The 21,518-nt window shown below is 35.8% G+C and overlaps 1 protein-coding gene across 2 annotated transcripts in view; it reads right to left on the bottom strand.

Annotated features, from left to right (window-relative positions):
- Klhl15 (kelch like family member 15) overlaps positions 1 to 21,518 on the bottom strand; it is a 48,229-nt gene that overhangs the window by 10,256 nt on the left and 16,455 nt on the right. For both annotated transcript variants that reach the window (XM_005334802.5, XM_078035026.1), the window contains one exon: positions 18,090 to 18,801. In XM_005334802.5, coding sequence (XP_005334859.1) covers positions 18,090 to 18,794 — 705 coding nt within the window. In that variant the 5' untranslated portion in view covers positions 18,795 to 18,801. The remainder of the gene's footprint in view (positions 1 to 18,089; positions 18,802 to 21,518) is intronic.

Here is a 21,518-nt window from a genome sequence, read left to right as displayed (position 1 = left end):
GAGGAATTTGCAAGTTAGTGCATGATTCCCAGTAGATTTTTGACACAAAGATTTGGTATGATAACAACTACAGTAGTAATTCAGTAGATAAGAATAGGTCTTGGGGCTGGGGTTGTGGCTCAGTGGTAGAGCACTCACCTAGCATATGTGAGGCTCTGGGTTTGATTCTCAGCACTACATAAAGATAAATAAATAAATGTATTGTGTCCATCTACAACTAAAAAATATTAGAAAAAATAGGGGGTTTTTGCTTCTGGAGTTGGAATTACCTAGTGATGATGACTATCAAGATCTTATGATGAATTTTTAAGTGAATTGTGGGGAAGATATGAAAATAAGATGTGGCCTGTTTCCTCAAAGAACTTAGAATATATTTGGGAAAATGAAAACAAATACCAATTTACTAATACAGTGAGTCAATATAGGTATGACACTACACAACAAACCTGTGAATGAATGTTGCAGTACTTTATATAGATAGCATACCAAACTGGTCCCAAACACTCAAGGAGTACCTTGTGAAAGAGGTAGGAGGTTGGGGACCAACAGAAAAATCACATATTGTAATATGACAAGGAGGTCAGAAGACACTAAATTTGTATACGAGAAATGAGATATTGTAGAGATCAAATCTATAGATATCCATGACTGAAACGGGAATAGGTTGAAAAAGCAAGGATTTGAATATGATTTGAGGATTCAGACTTGAGGTGATAGGCAGAGTAGTGATATCAATACAGGAAAACAGGAAAGATAAGCTGGTTTGAAATGTCCAGGAAAATGTTGAAAATCTGGGATGACAGCACAGAAGGAGTCAAGACCAAGCATATGTATTTATGAGTTTTCTCTCCTATTTCCCCCTCCCTTCCCTTCTCCTTTCTTCCTCTTCCTGTAATACAGCCATTCATTCTTTCCCCATCTAAGTCCAAAAAAGTGTTTGAAACAAAGCACCACATTTAAGCATTTTTTAAAATATTTTTGTGGTTGTAGATGGACACAATGCCTTTATTTTTATTTGTTTGTTTATTTTTAAATATTTATTTTTTAGTTGTAGTTGGACACAATACCTTTATTTTATTCATATATATTTTGTGTGGTGCTGAGGATAGAACCCGGGGTCTTGCATGTGTAAGGCGAGTGCTCTACTGCTGAGCCACAACCTCAGCCCTATTTCTATTTATTTTTATGTGGTGCTGAGGATCAAACCCAGGGCCTCACACATGCTAGGCAAGCGCTCTACCAGTGAGCCACAACCCCAGCCCACATTTAAGCATTTTGATAAAGTATCCTTAATTGATTTCCTTTGTAATCTCAGCCATTTTATTTTATGCATTTAAGATTGTTACTTTGAGAAGAGATCTTTCCATGGGCTTTGCTTAACTAGCTCAAAAAAGGTTGAGAACCCCCTGACTAACTATGTAAGACAGAAAACTAACACTATTATTGTACTGGGTGCTTATATGTGCACCTTGTATTAAATTATTTCTCCTGTGAGAGAGTAATAACAATCCTTATTTTCCTGATAAGAAAACTGAAGCTTAGAATGTTAAATGACTTGACCAACTTGTTTATGTAACTAAAACTGGTAGAGCTAGATCTGAACCCTGAACCAGGATAATTTTACTCCAAAGCTCATACAATTTTCAGTATGTTACAGCACAACTTCCATTATTCTTTAGAAAAATCTTTAAATGATACTCATTTATTAAAACACTTAACATGTTCAATGAATGAGCCTAATGACTCCTTTCAAAGAGAATATAATCTATTATTAACTGTTCTGAAGGAAAAGGAACATACGGATCACAATGATTAGGCATCCAAGCAAAATAACAACTGTGGAAAAAATCAGCAAATAATGAGCAACTGTAAATAAGCAATTTCAATAAGACAAATAATATAATAAAGGAAAAAGAGAAAGATCAGGCCTTATCCTTTACTACTTCTACTTCACATATAAAAAGTTAAAATGAAAACCAATGTTTTACTGGGCTTCAATCTCTTATGAGTAACAGTGGAAGCCAGGCACAGTGGTACATGCCTGTAATCGTAGTGACTCAAGAGACGGAGACAGGAGGATTTGGGGCTAGCCTCAGCAAATTAGCAAGATCCTACCTTAGAATAAAAAATAAAAAGGGCTAGGGATGAGGTAAAGTACCCCTGAGTTCAATCTCCAGTATCACAAAAGAAAAAAGAAACAATGGAATACTCCTCAGCCACTAAGGATAATGTCACTGATTATATATTAACACAGAATGATGTTTGCAGTATATTCAGTTTCTTAAAAAGTATGGTACTCTAGTATTATCCTAATTAAATAAAATTTTATGTATGTTTGCTTGTGTTAACAGTGATTCTCTCTAGAATTTCACAAACATTTTTCACTCTTTGTTCTCCATGTATTATGTTTATGTTTATAAACAGAAAAAAAGTTCTTTTTTTGTTTTGAGGGGGCTAAGGATTGAACTCAGAGCCTTGTGCATGCAAGGCAATCATTCTATACCAACTGAGCTATATCCCCAGCCCAAAAAAAGAGTTCTTGCCATTTAAAAATTGGGTTCAAAAGGCCTGGGAATATAACTCAGTGGTAAAGCACTTGCCTAGCATGTGCAATCCTTGGGTTTCATGCGCCACACCGAGAGAAAAAAAAGGGGAAGGATTCTCCTAAAGCCATCAAAAAAATATTTCATTAGTGAGAATAAGTATCTTTTCATATTTTCCTTTTCCATTAATTTCTTCTATGAATCATCTAACAAGTATGCCTTACCCATTTTTCTCACTGATTTGTAGGAGCTAAAAGTTAATATTCTAGAAATCATAAACTTCAAATTAAATATTTAAATGCCTACTGCATAATCAGTGATCTAAGAGCTACACAGGTTTTCAAGTAACAGAATCTTATCCAGCATAGTAATTAAGTACTATGCCAAGCAACCCACTATGGTGACTAGATGTGGGACACCTATAAAAACTTAAATTAAGCAATAAGATACCACTTATGGTCACTTTGATATAAATATCATTACTTTTAGAATTATGTTCTTTTTAGAAAATTTATAGGCAAAGTATTATAGCATTTGAAAATATATAAGGGGATATATAAGCTCTAGATTATGGTTTCCAACCCCTTTTAATGCTCCTGTGTCAATTTTGTTGAAATAGTTGCAGAATCAAAAACTTTGGACTTAATGGGCTAAGAATTCAATTTGGGAAATTTCTTATTATGAAACAAGCTATGTGATCTTGGGCATTTAATTCAACATTCTTAAGCCTGTCTCTTTAGCCATTATTATTGGGATAATAACACCCATGCCTCCTAATCTTGTGATAGGAGATAGGTGAGATAGTCTTCATGGAGAGAATTTAGTATGGAATCTGTCATGTGGCATTATACAAAAAAAAAAAAAACTGTTATTTGCTATTATTGCTGACCAAGGGACATCTCAGCTTAATCAATGCATCAAATAACATGCTTGTGGTTTGTATAAAAAATTAGTCCTTTCAGAAAGTAAAGGAGAAGTGAGAGCAACTGTTACTTTGGACCTAATCCTCACTAGTAAAACCTACTTGGTAATGTGTAAGTAGAAGAAATCTTTAGATAGAGCAGCCATGTTGTTTGGAGATCAAGAAAGGAAGGAGAAAGATGCACATATTGGATAGGCAGATTTCAAGTCTTTCAAAGGAAAATTAGGATCAATTCCAAGATCAGAAACTGTAAGAAAGCTCAAGAAGGCTTGGAGGCTCTCAAAAGCATAATGCTGACTGCATAATTGCAAAAATACACTGATGAGGAAAGAAAGGGGAAAGTAAAAATCTGATGTGCTGCACAGAGAGCTTTCTGGAATTCAGATGTTAAAAAACCTTTTACAACAGATGGTAAAAACAGGAACATAAAATAAGCATTATGAAGAGTGAAATGGAGCTTTAAGAATACAGTGAACGATGCTGAAGCCTCAGGATGAACTGTGACTTTACAGAGTACTAGATATTGAATAAATGACATTTTAGAGGCTAAAGTCAAAAGACAACAGAGGAAAAAGTGAAGACCCCACACACACGCAGGGTGGCTAGGCAAAGAAACAGCCTTACTCCTGTTTTATTTCCATTCTCAATTAAGAATGTCTTATTCTTTCCCATCTGAAGATCAAATACAATTACTGGGAAGAAACTTAAATCCAAGATGGTTGAGGGGAAAAAAGAAACACCAGCTAGTGATATATACCAGGTTCAAGTTATTTGATCTCACAAATACTGGCCTGGGATCCTGAGAGGCATTGCAGAGAGGGCTGCTTAATCACTTTCCGTAATCTGTGTGGAATCATGAAAAATGGACTAAAAGCCAGATTTCCCAACTTCAGACTTGTTGGTCTGAGGTGGATCCTGGATTATTAAAAAAAACAGCACTTAAATGGAAGAAAGTGCTACACACTAGGAAGCAATATCAACTCACTGGGTAATGCCAAGACCGACCCTATTTCCTGTTTAATTTTTGATTATGTGATAGCACTGATAGAGGGTAAGAGAGTCTATAACTTCAGCAAACTAATCAACAAGATCTAATCATAAAGAAGAGAAACACCAAGGAACTGTGAACCAACTGAAATTGCAGCAATGATTATGTGTTAATGCATAATTGGGAGGTAAAATGAGGTGCTAGGAAAGCCATATTTTCACCAGATGCTCCAGAGATCCATAAAGTTTTAACTGACCCTCCTAAATATAAACCGACAGCATGATACAGCAGCCTTTGATGCTAATAAATTAATGGACTGAATTAAAAGTAAGAGACAATTCCACCTTCTTCATTCAGGTAAAAACCAGAACTATGACAGTGTTCAGTTTCATCAATACACTTCAAAGAAGACATGTACAAAGTGGACCACATCTGGAAGACAGTGAAGAGATCCAAAGGAAGAATGTTCAACTAGATGAGGAAGGTTTCAATTCAAGAGAAGACTCTGGACAAAGATGGCATCTGTTTTCAGAACCAAGTAGAAGTTAGGAGGAAGATTTTTGGTCAATATACAAACAAAAAAACTCTGAAATTAAAACTGTCAAGATAATGGATGGTCATGGCATTATTACTTTAAGAGTATAAAAACTGAGACTAATTCATGTTATCTATCATCACTTGGATGAACTCTGGTATATGATTATTTTAAAAAATGAGGTTAATCCATATGCACCAACACAGATGTTCAAAATGTTAAATGAGAAAACTGCAGAATACCACATATAATATTCTCAAAAATTAAAAATGAACTGTTTTACACAGTTGGCAGCATATGTAGAGAAAAATGTGTACGTATACGTGTATAATATATAGTTGCCAATGAGCTCTTGGGAACTTGCCCTTTTTCAATTTTATGGGTCAATACTGGGTGTTTTTAAAAAAAAGAAACAGGGGCCATACCCCTCTTTTGTAATCAGTAAAAAAAAAAAAAAGGTTACAGGGGGCTGGGGCTGTAGCTCAGTGGCAGAGTGCTTGCCTTGCATGTGTGAGGCACTGGGTTCAATCCTCAGCACCACATAAACAAATAAAATAAAGGCATGCTGTCCATCTACAACTACAAAAAAAAAAAAAAGATTTAAAAAAAAGGTTACAGGTACCTGCATAACCCCAATCAGGGACTACTAGCCTCCAGAGTCAGTAAGCCTTCTGCCACTGGAGGCAGTCCAGGGATGACCACTTATGAGGAGTATTAGAGACGAATTCCATGTTTCTCAGAGGACTAGGCTAGATGACCTGTCACATCAAACTGGTCCAGCTTAACTGCTCTTGGAGTCATTTTCTAGCCTTTCATCATACTCAATCTTCTGGTCCCTCTGTCCTCTCCCCCATTTATTCTATGATGTTCCTTTAAAACCAAGGTTCCAAGGAGTTTTTACAAGAGTCACTTCAACTCTATGTTAAAATCCAAATCAAAGCTACGTTTCTTTATCCAGTTTATTCTGCCTCTAAGCTCCCATAATAGAAGTTGTGCCTTTTGAGATAGCTGATATTCCAACTAAAGAAGCTCTTATTTAGTTCCTTTTTCTCTCTGCCAAGGCTAGTTCTAGATATTCCTTGCCCTTTTCCCAAAGCTTATTGTTGCAGTATTCATCTAAAACCACGCAATACAGCAAATATAACCAATTTCTTCATTATAGAAATGGAATTAATGCCTCTGGTAATCCTGGGCAAAATAATTACAGATATATACTCTGCTATAAAACAAAAAGCGCAGTGCAGAGACCTATGTGAATAGAATCATTTAAAACACATTAATTAAGGGAGCTATACAAAAAGAAATGTGTGGAGTTTCACTGGCTATATAATATGTCAAAATACACTCTATTGTCATGTTTATCTAAAAAGAACAAATTTTTTAAGTATTTATTTTTTAGCTTTAGGTGGACACAATATCTTTATTTTTATGTGGTGCTGAGGATCAAACCCAGTGTCTCACACATGCCAGGCGAGCGTGCTACTACTTAAGTCATATTCCCAGCCCCGAGAACAAATTTTTAATAATTAAAAAAAGCCTAAAAAAGAAAATTGTGGCTGATCTTTTCATGGAGAAGGAATTTCTCCCATCATTTATTCCACATGTATGTTTAACTATCTATATATCAGGTGTCCTCAAAAGAAAGATGTAGAAAGAATGACATTTCTTTCATGTTCTAAATTACTTTCCTCATTCTTTCATAGGAATAAAAAAGACGTCTTGTTTTAAAACTTAGAAATATTACCACTTTTCTTGCTTTGATACTTTAAAAATTGTATTATAAGACCGAATTCAGGAGGATTGCGAATTCAAAGCCAACCTCAGTAAAAGTGAGGTGCTAAGCAACTCAGTGAAATCCTGACTTTAAATAAAATACAAAATAGGGCTGGGGGTGTGGCTTAGTTGTCAATTGCCTCTGAGTTCTATCCCTGGTACCAAAAAAAAATGTATTATGAAAAGCATTTTGTCTTATTCTGAATATCAAATTTTAGAAAGCATTACCACTCAAAAACAGTGGTCTGTGGCAAGGCTGGGGTTTGTGGCTCAGTGGTAGAGCACTTGCCTAGTATATATGAGGCATAGAGTTCCATTTTTAGCACCACAAATAAAATAAAGGTCCACTGACAACTAAAAAAAAATATTTTAAAAAACACAGTGGTCTGAAATTTTAAATTGGCCATTCCCTCCTCTAAACTTTTTAGTTTAATGTAATTGTATCCATAGATAAATGTATATAGTTAGCATAGGAGGAAAATTGAGAAATGATTAATATTGAATGTGGTGCCTGAAAATATTCAATAGCTAGGTCTACTACTGGGCAAAGACTCTGTTTCTCTATTCACTGTCAAAATATTACATAATCTATTTACTAAATACTTATAATAAATATCAAAAATATTAAATATAATTAATAAGTATTAAGATATTATTTTTACAGGTAATTTGTATATACCATCCTTAATTTTTAGAGACTGAAAATGGAACTTGCAACATGAAGTAGGCATTTCCTGAGCTGGGAATATAGTTCAGTGGAACAACACTTGCCTGGCATGTTCAAGATCCTGGGTTCTCTTCTCAGTACTTCCAAATAAAAAGGGGCATTTCCACAGAGTTTACTTTCATTTGATTAAAATCTGGAATTTTAAAGATCTACTAAAACTGGCTAGTCTGAAATTATTTTAGGCTTTTAACCAGCCAATTTTTATTTAAAATATTTTAATGTAGTGCTGGGGATTGAACCTGGGGCCTTCCACATGTTAAGCAAGCACTGTACCTCTGAGCCACATTCCCATACCCTAACCAGCCAATAAGATATTATCAGCTATTGTACTTTTTTTTGCGGGGGGGGGGGGGGGGGGGGGGCGGGGGGGGCGGGGGGAGTACTAGGGATTTAACTCAGAGGTTCTCAATCCCTGAGCCACATCCCTAGTCCTTTTTAAAATTTTAGAGACAGGGTCCCACTAAGTTGCTTCAGGCCTCTCTGAGTTGCTGAGGCTGGTCTCCAACTTCTAATCTTTCTGCTTTGGCCTCCTGAGTCTCTGGGATTACAGGCATGTGACACCATGCCCAGCTAGCTACTGGTCTCACACCTGCTAGGCAAGTGCTCTACCACTGAGCTACACACCAAGCCCTGAAATGATTTTTAAAATGCCCAATACTCTTATATTAAACCAAAGAAATAAAATGCCTTTTAGTCTATCCATCAGTGTGTGTGTTAGAGTAATGGGGTGGAAATAATACCCAAACTTAAGATCCAGTTTAGGGCTTGACAATGTCATCAAGTCACTATGTGACCCTGAACAAGCCTCCAGGTTTAGATATTTTCTCCTCCAAAAAAGAGGTCAGTTACATGAAGAGACACCTCTCTGGCCCTTCCTGCATCCAAAAAATCATTAACTTAATTCTCAGAATGACAAAGTATCAAGTGGAAAACTGAGTCCTGGTCATTAGTTTTATCATTCTTTTTGAATAATGATTAATTTTTTCAAGGGAAATATCCAGAAACAAAGCAGTTACTATCATGGGGCTCTAATGCTAAAAACAAATCATATCCTTGGGAACCATAGGTACACTTGATATAATTTTAATTCTCAATAAAATGTGGAATGGTCTTTATTTGTTGTATTGCAAAACTATCTACCCTGGTACAAGAAGTCTTTATTTATAAAAATCGTGCTGCTCAGTAGTAGACTGCTTGCCAAGCATGTGAGGGGCCCTGAGTTCAATCCCCAGCACTGAAGTGGGAAAAAACATGCTCAAAATGAAAGCTTATATTGATTCATGTGAAACAAAATCATCATTAAAACAGCTAGGTGCAAAATGCCTTTAATTAATCCCTTTGTCCTGAAAAAAACAAGTTAATGACCAGGATAAGGCTATGAAAAAAAAATCAGTCCAGGCTAAGTGCAAATCCTTTTAATAATACTATAATTATAGTCATCCCTTGGTATCTGAGGGGAACTGGTTCCAGGACCTCCTGCAGATGCAAGTCTCATATAAAATAGCACTGGATTTGCATTTAACCTACACATATGCTCTGGTATGCTTTAAATCTTGTCTAGATTGATATGTAAATAGCTGTTACACTATTATTGCTTAAGAAATGACAAGGAAAAATGATGCCATTTGTGGGGGGGGATATTTTCAATCCTAGGGTAACTGAATTTGTGGATGGAAAAACCACAGAATATGACCAACTATACAGTCAAATACCAAATAGCAAAGACAAATTTTAATAAGAATTTATGCAAACTCTACTCTCTAAGCTGGCAAGAGACTGAAGTACCAAATTAAACTCCCAAAGTAAAGTGACCAAGATAAATGGGGGCAAAGGAAAGGCTCCCTCAACAAGATTCAGAGTCTCAGCACAATTTTGTAAGTTTTCCATCCCTTCATCTTGTCTAGATTCAAAAATAAATGTGCTTAGAAAGTCTTAATTTTCTTTCAATTTATGTACAATAGATCACTGTTATAAACTAATACACAAGTCTAAAAGGAGAAAAATGCATTTTTAAAAAACCTTTAAGACAATCTTTTTACTATCTGCATATACTAATACTTAGCACAACTAAATTCTAGGATTCTCAACTTATGAGGGACTTTTTCCTATTGATGGAAACACTCTCCACTATATAAATGTTTTATTTATACAGTAGAGCAGAGCCAAATAAATGGCTTGCTTAATTCTAAAACTAACTTCTGGGTGAGCAATGCTTACTTATAATACATGTAGTCTTTTCCAGATAATAAATCTGAAAATTCAAAACCCCAAAGCCTCAAATCTAAAATATTTCACCTTGTTCCTTTCTGACACCTAACCTTTTCTCCAGTCATTTCCAGACTTCTCTGATATTTTGCTGGGAAATGAACTCAGGGCCTCTTGTATGTCAGATAAACACTGTACCACTGAGTTAAATCCCATAACCCTTTGATTCATTTTCCACTTATCATTTGGTTTTTCTTTTTCCCCATAATGAATTACAAAGGGTTTCTCCTTTTACATGTCAACATACTGGTTTCTAATTCTATATCTTCCTCTTTAATTTCCAATTCTCCTATGCATTTGTTTTCATCTTATTTCAAAGGAAAATTGGCAAGTAAGACTAAATTTTTAAACTCCTATTTTCAATAGGTTCCTGTCTTCTCAATACATTCACTAAGATGTTGTCTTTCTCAGGGCCCTAACAGCAATCAACACCTAGATTTCTGGCACTCTTCAGGAATCCACAGTCAGCAATGAATGTAAGCCAAAGGTAGAATATAAGAGCACTCTATATCTACATATAAAATGTAGAAGATTTCAGAGGAGAAAAGCACCTTGGATGATTTTTAAAGAACTGCATATGTGTTAATTATAATCCAAATCCATGGGGTCTAGGAGGAGGGGGTCAGCAAAGAGGAGACCAATGCAGAAAAAAAACATTTAAGTTAACTGAGAAAGTACACTTCATCCATTGACCTAGTTTCCAACAGAAAACCCACTCATCTCTGTGCTTTCACTCCAAGGGGCAAGTGAGTTGACTGTTAATTTAAGCAATTTCAAGTTTAAGCTACATAAATAATGTTTAATATCTAAAGATGACTTAAGCTTTTCAAAAACAACTCACTTATCAGAAATTCTAATCAAATTTCACATTTTTTCTTAAAAACCCATTTTTACTGTCAAATAGAGTACTACTTGTTTCTCATGTACTTCTAAAACTGAGGGTTAGAAGGAAATTTTCACGTAATCCTCTAGATCTACCTAGTCATTAGATGTAAGCAAACTTTTTTCAAGAATATTTGGCTAATATTCTTTAAAATATTCACTGCAGTTTATGGTTTAGTTGTTGGACAGAAATTTTACATCAGACAAGTGTTAAATTAGTCAAAACATGTTCTACTGCCTGAGTGAAGGGATTTTAGAGGAACACTCACCATCTACCCTTTACCACATGGGTTGTGCTGCAATTAATCAGAATATCATACCACCCAAGCATGAGATTAAGAACAACAGGCATGCCTATAATCCCAGCAGCTCAGGAGGCTGAGGCAGGAAGGTCACAAGCATGTAGCTTACTGATAAACGGTGCCTAGGTTAAATCCTCAGGATCAAGAAAAACAGTCAAAAGACCAAAAAGAGCAGTTAAACAATTTAAATCTTCACTGAAATTCAGAATGACAAACGTCAGGCCTTACCTTATTAATAGGTGCAAAGACCATCAGAGCTGGTAAAAATACATGCCACAGACATTTGTGTAAGTGAACACTAAAACTGTACTCTAGTTTTGAAACTAGGAATCCACTATATATAAACAAACCATAAGAACTCAAACTACTAATGCACTATTTAAAATAATAATTATTAATTATAATAATGGAAGGAAGATCAGAATAAAGCAAGTGATTCAGGGAGATGGAGGAGGGGAAGGAAAGGGAAGGTACTAGAGAATCAGATTAATAAAATTATGTTCATGTACAAATATGGTATAATGAATTTAGTATTAGGTATAATTATGATGCACCAATAAAAAAAATCAAACTACTAGGTCAAAAGGACAGGATCCAGTTGAAGAACATAGCTCAGTGCTTACCTAATGTGAGTTCCTGGAATTCCATCCCCAGTACCAGACACCCAGAGAGAGAAAATCTTAAATCTTCAGATTTCTTTGATTATACAGTGGAAACTCCTGAATCATGCTTTCACACCTTATATTCTTTCAGTACTATTTAACTTTTCAGGCTGTTTTGCTCAAGCAAACACATTAGAATTTTCACAAGGATAACAACTTCAAAATTACCCAGGCTGGACCACAGGTTAACAGCATGCCTTCCGCACTTTAAAAAGTCTTTTCCCTACTCTATCAGTTAAACAGAAAAATCCCTGGACTGGGAAGAAAGCAGACCTGAGTTCCAGTCTGGACAATGACAGTGCTACTTGTTCTGGAATAATATTCCTAACTTGAGACTGTTTTCCTATCTACAAAACAGGGATAACATGTAGAATCTACCTATGTGTACAGCACTTTGTGCACAACCTGGCATATATGTATACACACATATATGTATGTATGTATGTTTGTATACACATCCACACACAAAAAAATCTGTGTGTGTGTGTGTGTGTGTGTGTGTGTGTGTGTGTGTGAGAGAGAAGCATTCAGATAAATAGAATTACTGCCTCTAATAAAATGGAAGGAAATCTAAAAGCCTTGGCCTCTTTGGTGCTGGTCCCACAGAGAATTCAATATAGAAGTTAAGGCAGTGTTTTTAGCTGAGGGGGAAATCCAGTAGAGAACTACAGAGAAAGATACTGTAATAGAATAAACCCAAAGATTTCTGTACAACTAGAGGGCAATATTCAGGTTCTTGGAATCAGTGAGGAAAAGATATCCTTAAAGATACAGAATAACCCCATCCCCCTCTCTAAGAAGCCACTGCTCATATCTGATAGTTAACTACCAACGGAAGTTAAAAATCTCCATAGGTTCCTTCCTCAAGTTTTGTAAAATTGCTTTTATTTTCCTGAGGCCAGAGAAAGAACCCTGACAAAGAGACGCTATACTCATTAACAGTTATATTCATCAATCACTCCAAAGAATCATACTAACTGTATATAATATTTCTAAAGGCTGGGAATGTGGGAGAGGGGTTAAATATGTGAAAACGGCTATTTACTGTATGCATATTCAGAGATTCCAACAATTCACTTCTTTAGCTTTACATAAGCAACACTGTGTAACAGAAATATAATCTGACCCATAATCACAAGCCAAAGAAGTAATTTTACATTTTCTAGTAGCCACATTTGAGGCAAGAGGATCATAAGTTTGAAGCCAGCCTCATCAATTTAGCAAGACCCGGTCTCAAAAAAAAGGGGGGGAGGGGGGGCTGGGGATATAGCTCAGTGGTAGAGCACCCTGGGTTCAATCTCCAGTACAAAAAATAAATAAATAAAATGGTAAAACTGATTTAAACAATATATTTAACACAGTATATCCATGATGGTATTTCAACCTTAATTCAGAAATTATTGAGGGCTGGAGATGTAGTTCAGTGGTAAAACCCTTCAATCCCCAGCACCACACACACAAAAAAACCACTTGAGGTAATTTATATCCTTTTTGTCTTTGATATTTCAGACTAGCCACATTTTTAGTCTTTGATATTTCAGACTAGCCACATTTCAATTATTCAATAACTACCAGTAGCAACTGTACTCAACAACACAGTTCTAGACTCAGATACATAGTTATTTGGGTGTGTGTGTGCTAGGGAATTGAAGGGTTTTACCATTGAACTACATCTCCAGCCCTCAATTATTTCTGAATTGATTAAGGTTGAAATACTATCCTTAAACCCAGAGTCTTACACATGCTAAGCACATGTTCTACCACTGAGCTACACCCCTAGCACCCATACTGATTTTTTTATAAAAAGAAATCTTTTGATTGACACTTCCAACTAGTTATAGTCTCAATATACTGAAATATTCTAAATTTTTTAAAAGGAAGAGAATTCCATGATTCTAATTAGATTAGTGTTAATAAAATTCCTGACAATTTTTGTTTATAGAATTGGGCCACCTGACCTCATAACACAAAAAGAATGATTTCTAAGTTTGATCAAAGTTGCTAAGTGGTTTTACAAGTTTTTCTCTGGCAATACAACAATATTTTCCTGAAAAATATGATGCTAAAAAATTACTATTAATAGGAAATAAAGGGAATAGAGGAACTAAGATAACACAACACAAGGAAATGATTAGATATATCCAGAATGTGAAAGACAATTCCTTTTTTTAGTAAGAGAGTCTTCTAAGATCAGACGATGGGTCTGATCTTTCTCAAAAAAAAAATGGGTACTGGGGGACTGTTCCAGATTAGGAAAGCACATGATAGCCCAAAGCAATGCATAAACCTTGATTAAATTCTAGTGAATTTTGGTGACAGCTGGGAAAATGTGAATATGGATTAGCTCTATTTGTGACATCTTAATTTTCCTAGGTGGAATAGTATTGTATTTAGTGAGGGAAAAGTTCTTATTTTTAGGAAAACTATGGTAAGTATTCAGGAATGAGGTATCTTGATATTTACAATGTATTTTCAAGGTTATAGAGCAAATATGGCAGATGTAACAGTTGTTAAATCTAGGTATACATGTATTCACTACTAGACTATTTATTCAACTTTATGTTTGAACATCCTATGATGAATGGAGAAAAGAGAGATAATTCTAGATTAAAGAAAGACAACCAAATGTGCTATGTGAACCTTGATTAAATCCTTGTTCATGAAAGAAGCTTTAAAAAAAAGACATTTTTGGAACAACTGAGAAAATCCAAAAATGGGCTAGATATTACACAACATTAAGAAATTGTTAATTTCCTTAGGTGTGACAATATTATTATGGCTATTTAGGATAATATCCTTACTCTTGAGAGACGCTTGGGAGATGCAAGAGTTGAAGTAGTTAGGGATGATGGCTACAACTTTCTTTGAAATGGTTTAGCGGAAAAAAAAACAAAATGGGGCTGGGACTGTAACTCAGTGGCAGAGAATTGCCTAGCATGTGTAAGACACTGGGTTCAATCCTTGGCACCACATAAAAATAGACAAAATAAAGGCATGCTGTCCATCTATAACTATAAAAAAATTTTTTAAAACAAACCAAAACAGGGCTGGGGATGTGGCTCAAGCGGTAGCTCGCTCGCCTGGCATGCGTGCGGCCCGGGTTCGATCCTCAGCACCACATACAAACAAAGATGTTGTGTCCGCCAAAAAACCGAAAAATAAATATTGAAATTCTAAAAAAAAAAAAAAAAAAACAAATTATACATAATGTCTACACACCCTCTACCTACCTAGCAAATAAGGCAAAATGTTAATAATTATTAACCTATGTGATATTATGGGTGATCACTCTACTCTTCTTTTGGTTGTTTTCTAAGTTCAGAAAGTCTCATAAGTGAATTTAAAACATGTTAAAGCTAAAGACAAAAAGTGCCTATCAAGATCTGTCTTTCCAAATTTCAGCAAATAGGATAAAACCACAAGTCAAAACTGACACTTTTTTCATAAAGATTCTCTTACTAAAAAAGGAATAACACAGATACAACTTTGCTTTATTTCTATGCCCATTCTGAGGCCATGCATATATGATGGATGTTAGAATGGCCTTGTTTGAGACATGTAGTTTGCTGAATGCAGGAAAAATAGATGGGCCCCATCCTTTTTTTGTTGTTGTGCTAGGGATCAAAATCCAAGCCTTAGCTGGGCGTGGTGGAGCACACCTGTAATCCCAGTGGCTTAGGGGTCTAAAGCAGGAGGATCACAAGTTCAAATCCAGCCTCAGCAAAAGTGAGGCGCTAAGCAACTCAGTGAGATCCTGTCTCTAAATAAAAATACAAAATAGGGCTGGGGATGTGGCCCTGAGTTCAATCCCCAGTACTAAAAAACAAAACAAAATAAAACAAAAACCCAAGCCTTGCAGTGGTGAACACTTGTAACCCTGCCACTGGGGAGGCCAAGGCAGAAGGATCATAAGTTCAAAGCCAGCCTCAGCAATTCAGCAAGGACCTAAGCAACTCAGCAAAGCGATATCTCTAAATAAAATATTAAGGGCTGGGGTTGTGGCTCAATGGTGGAGTGCTCTCCTAACGTGTGTAGAGCCCTGGGTTTGATCCTCAGCACCACATATAAATAAATAAAATAAAGGCATTGTGTCCAAATACACCTAAAAATAAATATTAAAATAAATAAATAAATAAAATGTTCAAAGGACTGGGGATGTGGCTTAGTGGTTAAGCCCCTCTGGGATCAATCCCTGGTTTAAAAAAACAAAAAACTAAAGCCTTCCAAGCATGCTAGGCAAGTGTTCCACTACTGGGCTACACCCTAGGCCCAGGTCCAATTTTCAAGGAAATCAAAATGGTATGGCGCAAAATACTCTAAATTCTTATTGTCCAACCAAATTTTCCATATTAGTTTGGTTTTTGGAGTCATTTCTAGAAATAATATCTCAAATCTGTCCACAATAGTGTTTTTCAACATTTAGAAAGCCATAAATTCCTCTAACACCTCACAAACTACTAAGGTAAGAATCACTTGCTACCTTCCACTTATCTTATCAATATTACTAAAGTAAAACTAAAAAGATTTATATTACATTACAAAAAACAAAAATTTCTTCTGGCTGGGTCCTTAATTAAATTTTCCTAAGAAAGTAATTTCAGAAGGAAGCCTTAATAAAAATTATTTTGATAACTCCCAATACCTGGCCAATGGAAAGAACTACTTCCTGTGCTGCAGATGTCAAAGGAATCCATCAGAGGGTCCAACTGATATTTTCTATAAGTTGAAAACCTACCTATTAAATTTTAGCCACTGTCACTATTGCCTACCTTGAACTGATGACTGAAAGGTAAAAAAGCTCTGCATCTCAGGACTCACAAATCAATTACTGCTATTAATTATCCATCAAACTGTCCTACACAAGAGGGGAAATCTAATTTTCTATTTCACAAATACTTCCATCTAGACTAAAGTTGGAGGGGTTTTATTTTAGTAGTGGGAAAGCATTTGCATATAATGTATAAACACAAAACAAGATTCTCCAGGGGGACAAAAGCAATAAAAACAATAGTAAGGACAAAATCATAACATCAGAGCAAATGACTTACACAGTTGATGTGGAGCTGATTCTCACAGAACAAAAAGAATAAGTAAGAAGTATATTCTTGCTGGGCCTGATGGTACATACCGTAATCCCAGTGACTCAGGAGACTAAGGCAGGAGGATTTCAAGTTCAAGGCCAGCCTCAGGAACTTAGCAAGGCCCCATATCAAAATTTAAAAAGAAAACGATAAAGGGCTGGTGATGTAGCTCACTGGTAGAGCACCCCTGGGTTTAGTCCCCAGTACCACAAAAAACAAAAACAAAAAAAGTAGATGAAGATGATGATGATGATGATGATGAATCTTAAATTTCAATTATTTCTATCATATCAATATATTCAGAAAATAAAGATAAAATCACACAAAATTGAGTTCTCTATTAAATATATAAGATAATGACATTTCATAGCATTTCAGAGGAAAAAAACACATGTCAGGCCACTGAGTGTTATTCAAAGGCGCAAATTTGTTTATTTTTCAAATGGCATAAACAACCCTCCTTTGCAAATATTATATTTTTATCACCAGGTCTGGTAACTAAAGCTGAGGAATTGTTTAACATGAAGGATGTCAACCAAGCTTTGTGTGCTTTCTAGAAAGAAGAAAAGATGCAAGAGGTAAACAGAGCCCCAGAGGTAACCATATGATTAGAAACCAATTAAGTTAAGCAATTACTGAAACTACTCTCTCTTCTTTGGGCAAGAATGGATCACAAGTGAGACTCTTGATATAAAAATAAAAATGCTTACATGCAAAAAGGCCAAGATTATTTTGAATAAAGAGTATTTTTAAGAAAGAATCATTTACATGATAATATGTGCAGTGATGTCTGATCAATGCAGATTAAGGATTTATAGTCTACTTGTTTCAAAATGCCAAAATGTTTTTAGACATGTAACATGTTTTCACAGTTAAATTTAGTTAGTATTCACAGTGAAATGGGGGAGGAAAAAGAACTAGGTGAGAGTAGTGAAGAAAATCACTAAAATGGCATGTTGGTTTTCAAGAGCTATTTTATGTGTCTTAATTATATTTTAGAAGAATAAGAAACTGTATTAATGTGTACTGTAAGAAACTGTAAAACTCTCAATGCCAATCCAGCATGTATTACTTAATTTTTAAAAATAGTTAGCCTGACCCAGTTCAGATTTAATTACTTTGTGAAAAAAAAGATAAAGCAAACTTGCAATAATTTATATCAAATAATTATGATTCAACTTTAAAAGTACTTTAAAAATGAATCATTTCTACCTCATTTTGCACCCACAAAATGTATTTTAAAAATCCTAAATGTATAAGCTACAACAAAATCAGGCTTATTATAAACTATTCTTACAAACTATTCATTTCATTTTCTGGTTCCTGACCAAATCTTGGAATCTTAGCTATAAAGACATAGTGCCTTAACTAAATGATGAGTCCTGTCTATTGCTTTCAAATGCACCAACCTTCTCAAAAACACTGGATGGGGTCATCAAACAAAACCTGATGTTCTGAATGATGGTATCGGTATGTCTCCAGCGTCTTCTATCATGCCGCAGCCAAGACTGCACAGCCTCGTACAGCTCTATCTCTGGGAACCTGCTCAGATGATCATTATCCAAATAAGACATGAGCTTCTCGAAGCTCAGATAGGACAAGAAGTCAGGCCTGGACATGAGTGGCACAAAGTTGTCTAGCAGAAAGGCGTCCAGCTTCTCCCTGACTCCCTCGATGTTTACACCAAAATCATCTAAGAGTCTCATAATTTCTGCACAATTTTCTAAGCAGATTTTCGCTAAGAGAAAAGAGCAGCAGAACTTCACCACTTCTATAAGTTGCACATACATGGCGGCCTGAAGAATTTCATGAACAGTATTCATACTCAGTTCTATAGTTCCATAGTACATAAATTGAAGGACGTGGCTGAAACCAGTAGCAGTTAGACCTTTCAAATGAATTTTGTCCTGATCTCGTTCCCTCATGTCTGCAGTGAACATAATTCTGAAGTAATCACTCTGGGTGGCCAAGAGTGCTTTATGGGCCTGGAACTGATGATCTTCAATAACCAGAGTGACATCAAGAAGCAATCCCTCCTCATACAGTGCTCTGAACCCAGCAGAGACACTGGTGTCATGGATGGAGGAACAGAATCCTTCCACGTCCCCTGCCATGAATCACCTGGAAAAAAAGTAATCAAAGAAAATAGTGTTAACATTTCCATGCATTCAGAAGACATTACTAACTTAAAGTTTTAACTATTTTTATAATTATCTCGGTTCTACTGCCTAAGTCCTAGATGTACAAATCCTTCAGGAGAAGAAAATCTGAAGGTATGAAGACAAATGTTTTCAGTTTCCCAGAGGAAAATAATTCATTACAGATATTATCTATCAAACAGTGGTAAATTGTTAACTTATAAACAATATTTACCTATTCTATCAACTTTACACTGCTTATCAAATAATTTTTCTTTTCTTTTCTTTTTTTGAGGGGGTGGTAGCAAAGATTGAACCCAGGGCACTTAACTACTGAGCCACATCCCCCAGCCCTTTTCATTTTTTATCTTGAGACAGGGTTTCACTAAGTTGCTTAGGGCCTCCCTAAGTTGCTGAGGCTGACTTTGATTTTGCAATCCTCCTCTCTCAGCCTCTCCAGCAGCTGGGATTACAGACAGACATGTACCAACACACCTGACTTCATCAAATAAATTTAAATATTTTCCAAAGTGAGTAATACAAAAAGGATTTCATAGCCAAATATTAAATTTGGAGGAAAAAAGATATTATAGCAAAAGAAATTTACCCAAAGAAAATAATCAGATAAATATGTCAAATTATATATATATATATATATAATCTTTCTAGCCTTATTTATTTATTTACTTATGGGTACTGGGGATTGAACTCAAGGGCACTCAACCACTGTACCACATTCCCAGCCCTATTTTGTATTTTATTTAGGGACAGGGTCTCACAGAGTTGCTTAGTGCCTCACTTTTTGCTGAGGCTGGCTTCAAACTCACGATCCTCCTGCCTCAGCCTTCTAAGCCACTGGAAGTTGCTTTGGATTACAGGTGTGCACCACCTCACCTACCTAGTCTTATTTATAATTAAAAAAAGAGAGAGAGTAGCTGGGTATAGTGGCACATGCCTGCAGTCCCAGCTGAGGCAAGAAGGTCACTGGAACCCATGAGCTAAGGATCTGTCTGGGCAACACAGTGAAACCCTTCAAAAGCAATATTTAAAAAATTCAACAACAGACTATTAAATAAATACGTTGCAGTCCTATAACAGATTACTATAACATTTAATAATAATAGTAAAAGTGGGCATGGTGGCTCACGCCTGTAATCCCAGCAATTCCAGAGGCTAAGGCATGAGGATCAGAAGTTCAAGGACAGCATCAGCAACTTAGCAAGTACCTAAGCAACTTAGTGAGATACTGTCTCAAAATAAAAAATAAAAAAGAACTGTGGGTATGATTCAGTGGTTAAGTACCCCTAGGTTTGATCTCTAGTACCAAAAAAAAAAGGCTGAGGCAGGAGGATCACAAGTTCAGAGTCCACCTAGAAAATTTTTATTAAAAAGAACTGGGGGGGCTGGGGTTGTGGCTCAGCGGACAGCACTCGCCTAGCACATGTGAGGCCCTGGATTCGACCCTCAGTACCACATAAAAATAAATAAATAAAATAAAGGTATTGGGGCTGGGGCTGTTGCTCAGTGGTAAAGCACTTGCCTCGCATGTGTGAGGCACTGGGTTAGATCCTCAGCACCACATAAAAATAAATAAAGATATTGTGTGTCCATCTATAACTAAAAAATAAATAAAGGCACTGTGTCCAACTACAACTAAAAAATAAATATTAAAAAAAGGACTGGGGATGTATCTCAGAGGTAGAATTCTCCTAGGTTCAATTCCACGCACACATATAAAGAATGATGGCAGCAATCTACCTTTCTGACAAAGAATATTTTATTAGATATTATACTAAAAACAAGCAGGAGTCTTCATTATACTATGTTCAAAAATGAAATAAATATGCATGTATTTGTTTAGATTAAAAAAAGCAAAATGATGGGGCTGGGCTGTGGCTCAGAGGTAGCACACTTGCATGTGTGAGGCACTGGATTCAATTCTCGGTACCACATATAAATAAAATAAAGGTTTATCAACAACTAAAAAAAAATGATGTCCCCAAATAAGTAGGTTTTCAAGAGTTGTCTTTTCCTTTTCTGCTTACCTCATTGATCTTATTTAATGTGTGTGTACACACACACACACACATACACACACACACACACAAAATAAATACGGTTACAAACAAAAAATATATTGCTTTTATACTTAAATTATACATATGGATTATACATAAGGATAAGTTATACATAAGGATTCTGTTCCTCTATACAAGACATCAGTGTCTCTTTGCATATCAGAGAAATAAAGCTAAGATAGTTAAAATTAGATCTAGGGCTGGGGTTGTAGCTCAGTAGTTATGTGTTTAGTACGTACAAGCCTCTGGGTTCAACTCCCAGCATCACAAAAAATAATAATAAAATTAGATCTAAATGAAGCAGAATAAATTCATTCAGTCTATTACACTATTAATAAAGCATTTTTCTCCTTTAGACATGAAGCTCTACCCACCTATCCTGTTCTTTCTTAAGTTGTAGACCGACACAATACCTTTATTCTAGTTATTTTTACAAGATGCTGAGGATCAAACCCAACACATCACACACGGCTAGGGAGGCATTCTACCACTGAGCTACAACCCCAGCCCCTTATCCTGTTCTTAACTTGAATCACACAGCTCCCATTCTCCTCCCTAATCACCCCTCCCCCATTCCCAAATGCCTTTTCAACCCTTTTCACTTTGCCCTGTAGAACCTTGC

Source organism: Ictidomys tridecemlineatus, chromosome X (genome assembly GCF_052094955.1).
Source record: "Ictidomys tridecemlineatus isolate mIctTri1 chromosome X, mIctTri1.hap1, whole genome shotgun sequence".
NCBI lineage: Eukaryota > Metazoa > Chordata > Mammalia > Rodentia > Sciuridae > Ictidomys > Ictidomys tridecemlineatus.
The sequence above is the reverse complement of the archived record's forward strand: the minus strand, read 5'-3'. Positions and strand labels throughout refer to the sequence as shown.